This window comes from Mya arenaria, chromosome 7 (assembly GCF_026914265.1).
Source record: "Mya arenaria isolate MELC-2E11 chromosome 7, ASM2691426v1".
NCBI lineage: Eukaryota > Metazoa > Mollusca > Bivalvia > Myida > Myidae > Mya > Mya arenaria.
The window spans coordinates 45515265-45521196 of record NC_069128.1 but is presented as its reverse complement, the minus strand read 5'-3'; the positions used below and the strand labels follow the sequence as shown (position 1 = coordinate 45521196).

Sequence of the window (5932 nt, the reverse complement as noted above, 5' to 3'; positions counted from 1 at the left end):
CTTCCTTAAAACAGATAATATATCAATAATTAGAACCAAACCTTGATTGCATTTCAGACAATACCTACACAACAAAAAATAGAATATTGATATACGTTTATACTAATATAACTTTAAGGTGTACATGGTAGGGCCACCGTTGTTTCGTTTATCTACGGGGGATGATCAATAATTACGTAGACTGCCTCTATATCATTAATAGTATAACACATGCATTAACAAAAAATATATCAACAAAAACGTCGTTCTATCCTCAACTGCTGATATAAATATCAGAAATGTCTGTCTCTTCTACATCAAATCATGGCGACTTTAAGACGTATACTATCGCGTTGTCGGCCCGCGTCGTGATTGGTTCGGCTACTTCAACGATGTCGCATATCCTGTAGGTGCTCGAGATACTTCTGGTGTGATCTCACTTCTTCTCAAAGTAGGCACCGGACCATTGTAAACAGCGTTCGTGTCTCTTTGGCCATTTGTTGAAGATGATAGTACTCTGCCGGTTACTGGTGTATCAATGCGTTTGCATCCGTCTGTAGCTCCCGTAAACTTTCAAATCGGGGACCTTTGAGGTGGGACTCCGGGAATATAGCAAAGTCGAACGGGGCCAGGTCAGGTGAGTACGGCGGATGTGGAAGACCCACCAGTCCTAGGACGCTAATCTCAACCTGAGTGGTCGCCGCAGTATGAGGTTGGGCATTATCTTGAAGGAGGATGAAATGATCAACCGGGATGTCACCCCTCTTCTTTCTAAGCGCTCGGATAAGATCACGGCCGAGTATTTGTTCACAATGTTGAAATGTTTTATGAGTGATACTGTCACATTATAGTTAGAAGTGTGATAATTACTTTGCGTTTATATTCATGACAGGTGTTTGGCAACTTCAAGATCAATATGATTATCTCTATTATGATTTAACTATTTGCGCAAAATGGATCTACCCCGATTGTTGATATATTGAATATGTTATACAATATGTAATATGCAAAGCAAAATTAATTGAACTTGTTCTGAATGTATATTATTGGTAATTGCTTTGAGTGAATATTACCTTTGAAATATACTCCGTGTTTACCGTCCTACCAACGGGATGGAGTTTTCCCTATTTCTTTGCAGAATGTAATGTTTGCGTTAATTTCCAAACGTTCTTGTGACGACATATTGATATTCACAGCATGCATGACTGCCATAGAGCAGACGTTGTTTATTTCAATATGCAACGGCCGATTAACGTCATATTTTCAGATGACCTCGCACAAACGTCGTCAAACAGAATCCGGATATTTTAAGAATGTCTGCAGCTGATATTTATTTTGTTAAGTTTTTAATTCAGCATACGTATGACAAAACGTCAAATGGGCCGGTAGCGCGTTACTATGGTTGCATTATATCATGTTGTTTCGCACTATGCTAGGTCATGCTATTCTAATTAAGGCAGTAAATAGAAAAGGTTTACTCTTTCAAATGGTACCAATTTTAATAGTTGCAAGTATTATGAAAAAAAATATGGGACAAGTCTACGTAATTATTGATCATCCCTCGTAGATGTTAATTAATTGTTAACGAACACTGTTCTTTTTCGCCAATGCAATACAATTTTCAATCACTACTTACTCTTTTAACTCTGTCCAAGTTTTCTTTCGTTCATTTTAACTTCGCTTCTACAATAAGTCATGCCTAACCAGAACATGACTGTACAAGATTTAATTCCAATTGTTGACATGCATTATATTAACGTGATGTTAATGTATGTCATGTTTATTGACTATATGATAACAGCATAGAAATCATATATGACATCTGGTTTTCCTCGAAATCATATATGACAAATGGTTTTCCTGGAAATCATATATGACAACTGGTTCCATCGTCAATCATAAGTGACAACTGGTTCTCTTAGAAATCAAGAGGAGCAAAACGATGGCCTTTTTCTAGCTCACCGGAAAGGCATTTACGGTGAATTCAGCCGTGCTTGAAAACTCTAACTGGCACACCCATGCCAGATTAATCACGCGCTGTGACGTAATACTTTTCATTTCTTTTTTATACACTTAATGTAACAATGATTATGATATTGCAATAGATGAGGTTCATAAACATTAACTTTACAAAAATATAAAACAGAATAACCTTTATAAGACGTTAAACTGTGGAATTACTTGACGTATGCAGTAAATAAAACTTACTTTGCGTCTTAACGTCAGTAAATACCATCGCAATCGCTTTTTGGTGAAAGGTACAAAAATGCGCTTTTCTATATTTTGTTCATAAAAAATGTAATTCAAGGTGTGTTACAAAAATATGTGCTTCCGTTCCGGATAGAAACAACCGACCCCCGGGCATGCTGCGTAGACGGTTACCCGGAAAGCCTCGTTACCTGGCAAAGCAGGTACCCTCGGGTCGGATCTTTCTATCTTGAACGGAAACACATGAAAGATATTGTTAACAAAACAAAACCGTTCAAAATGTTTCACTTTGTTTTTTTCGCTTGTCAACAAATACAAAGTCTACAATAACTGTGTTGAAAAGCTGTGGACCAACACACGTTAAGCGAGAGGCAGACAATGTTTATAACACCACAAACAGATCGTATGTGCATACAGAAACTTTTGTAAGATGATTTCGCAGCCGGATTAACTTGTTTATAATGATTAAATGTCAGTTTTGTTTCAACTTTATCAACAGATTGTTTATATATTCGATTAAATGGCAACAATCGAAGACACATTTAAGTAAGATAAATGTTCAAAAAATTATGAAGTGAGCAACCATTGATACTCAGTTAACATGCTGTCTACTGAAGCATATTAGGGTTCCGCCTTCCAACGGCCAAGCAAGCACAATTTTACACGGCGCTTAAAATTCTTGACATATCTTTATTCACCTACTTAACAAATAACTTATTTTGAAAACGTACCTTTTCATATTTCTCTATGTCCTGTTTCGCTTTCAGTAACTCTTGTTCGAACTGCATTCTTGTCTGCAAGCGGCAAATCATAATTTCCTTTATGTATGTTGTCAGATTAAATAGTTGCTGTACCTTAACATTGGAGTTTCATTTGTGCCTCTCGATGAAAAATTCATTTTTATCAGTGAAATAGACAACAGAGAAAATTTCACTGCAAAATAAGAAGTGAAAAATATTAATTGTACTTTTTCTACTTGACATTTGAAAAAAACATGGATTTAATATGCCCGTTTACTCAGACTCGACATATCTTTTTTCACCTACTTGTCAAATAACTTATATAGAAAACGTACCTTTTCATATTTCTCTATGTCCTGGTTTGCTTTCGATAACTCTTGTTCGAACTGCTTTCTTGTCTAAAAGCGGCAATCGAAAGTATATAATACCGTCAGCATTTTTATAGGACTATCAGAACAATACAATACGTCTATCTTTCTTCAATTGTTTTAATTAATTTTGCTTAATAAAGTTAATTATGTATATTTTGACTTGTTTCGCTCGAGTATCTTCCTTTGACTGTAATACACAAAAGTACGCTACATCTTCATACGCACAAGCCCTTCCATCTTTGGATATTTGACTGAGTTAATTTAAATCATAACAAATAGATTCCGAAAGATCAAAAAGGAAGTCATGGTATATTTTAAAAGGAATATTTTTGTATGACGCATTACTAATGACCGGCTACACGTCTCGTTCAAATGACTTTTATAGAAAACTTACCTTTTCAGATTTCACTATGTCCTGTTTCGCTTTCAGTGACTCTTCCGCGAACTGCTTTCTTGTCTGAATACGGCAAAACGGCAGGATATCATTACGTTGGCAAGTTTAAATTGGACTATCAGATCAGAAATAAAATAAAAAGCGTCTATCGAATTTTATATATAAAATATATAAAAATACTAAATATGATATACATCTAAACATTTGTTTTGTAAAAAGGGTTTATTTATGTAAGAGGTTCACAATTCTGGCTTTCCTTTTAAATTTTTGCGTAGATACTCAAAACAAAAGGTTGTAACAAGTTTCACCTGTTCTGAATAATAAAGGTCTTGTTTGACACCTTTCAGCTCATCTCGCATTTCCTTCTTTGTCTGGAACAGTGTAACAAAACATATCAGTTTGTATAACGATAACTGTTTATATTGAATACATTTAAAGCTTAATACTATGGCCAACAAATAGAACATATAATACCGCCTGAAATCATATCATCAATTTTAACAGTAACATTAAGAGTCCAATCAGGAGGCTAAAAGGCATTAGCTTTTTTGAAATAACTAACTATCAATTACATCTTTCCAATGGTACACAATTTTATTGACAACAACACAGAAAAAATACCAGCCGAAATTTAACATATATAGTATCGTTGTATGCCATGATGTCGCTAGCCGTTTATGCATACACTAATTGAACTAAATGGTTAAAACGATGAGAAAAATGCTTATGAAAATGAATTAGTGTTAAACTACTTGATATACACAATTTTACAATAACGATATATGCATACATACATACTTATCTTATGTCCTACCGATTATAGCTGTAAATCATATACGACAACTTGTTTCCCCGTCAATCGTATTTTACAACTGATTTACCTAATATCATAGGAGAAAAAACGATGGCCCTTTATCAAATCAAACCCGTTGGAATTGTTTTACTATGTAATTTTTCAGCTTTTCAATGCAAGTGCATGATTGTATTTTGTATAATACGAGAAAAGCAACCCAAACAAAACACAAGGAATCTGTCGAAAGGCAATGCACCAACAAACTTTAAAAGAGAGACATACACCGTGTATAACATCAAAGACATACCGTATATGCATACAGATACTGTGGATTTAACGAGTTTATAATGATAAAGCGTCACTTTTGTTTCGACTTTATCAACAAATTGTTTACATATTCGATAAAATGACCACAATCGAAGATACCACACACAAGTACGCAAGATAAATGTTCAACTATTTATAAAGCGAGCAACCATTCATTTCAGTTAACATCTACTGAAATAGATCAACGTACCGCCTTTCAACGGCCAAGGAAATTTTACACAGCGTTTTTACTTATTCATGATTACTTAACATTTCACTTGTACAAAGATGCGTCATTGCAATAATAAGATAATAAAAACATTATAGAAGTAAGCATCAACTTGAAGACAGCGCAAATCATTTAAACTCATACAATGCATTAAATACAAAAAATACAAGTTCAACGATCATATAAAGATATTACATCTCATTACTTTAAAGTAAAACCTTATTGTACTTATTGTAAAATACGTTTGATGCAGTGTGGTTTGTAGGTTGTGTATATGTCGATTAGTGTATGGTATGCCTTGGAAATGTGCCTTTAAACAGAGCCTTTGTTTTAGCTTTTAGCTTTTTGACCTTTCATGGTTTTCTTTCATGTTTCTACAAAGGGCGAAGCTATCACTGAGACCTATTATTTTATTTAAATAATATATAACCTTCTTTCAAAAATGTGTTATTATCATTGTTGGACTCAGTTTAAACATGAAGTCAAACGGTTAATGTAGTAATGCGATGATTTTAAGTTTTGATTGATCGGCTTAACTTGCCAACGCGAAGTCACAATAAAGTGTTACAACCACGCGTTATTCTGTGGTCGAACAGGAGATCATGCTACTGGTTCTTTACCAGAACAGACTTGTACTAACCTTTTCTGATGTATCCAAATTGTGTTTGGCTTGATTCAACAGTGCAGTAAGCTCCCGCCGTGTCTAAAATTAATCATATAACCTATAACATTATATGACCTTTAAATAAACTACACGTTTTAAAATTTCAGTCAGATTTGGTTGTATTATGATATTCTTATTAATATAAACAATGCAATAAGATACATACTTTGACAAGCCAAAATAAATCACAATTTAAATTTCATGCTTGATATTATAATACATTTAGTGTTTAATCATTGATGATTCCA

At 34.1% G+C, this 5932-nt stretch overlaps 1 protein-coding gene across 1 annotated transcript in view; it reads right to left on the bottom strand.

Moving 5' to 3' along the window:
- Window positions 1-503: 503 nt before the first annotated feature.
- The window catches only part of LOC128241180 (uncharacterized), a 38157-nt gene continuing 32728 nt past the window's right edge, over window positions 504-5932 (bottom strand). Inside the window, exons 3-9 of the mRNA XM_052958142.1 lie at window positions 5661-5723; window positions 4001-4063; window positions 3693-3755; window positions 3263-3325; window positions 2919-2981; window positions 2379-2415; window positions 504-703 (exon numbers count right to left, since the gene is read on the bottom strand). Of these exons, the coding sequence (XP_052814102.1) occupies window positions 504-703; window positions 2379-2415; window positions 2919-2981; window positions 3263-3325; window positions 3693-3755; window positions 4001-4063; window positions 5661-5723 (552 nt within the window). The remainder of the gene's footprint in view (window positions 704-2378; window positions 2416-2918; window positions 2982-3262; window positions 3326-3692; window positions 3756-4000; window positions 4064-5660; window positions 5724-5932) is intronic.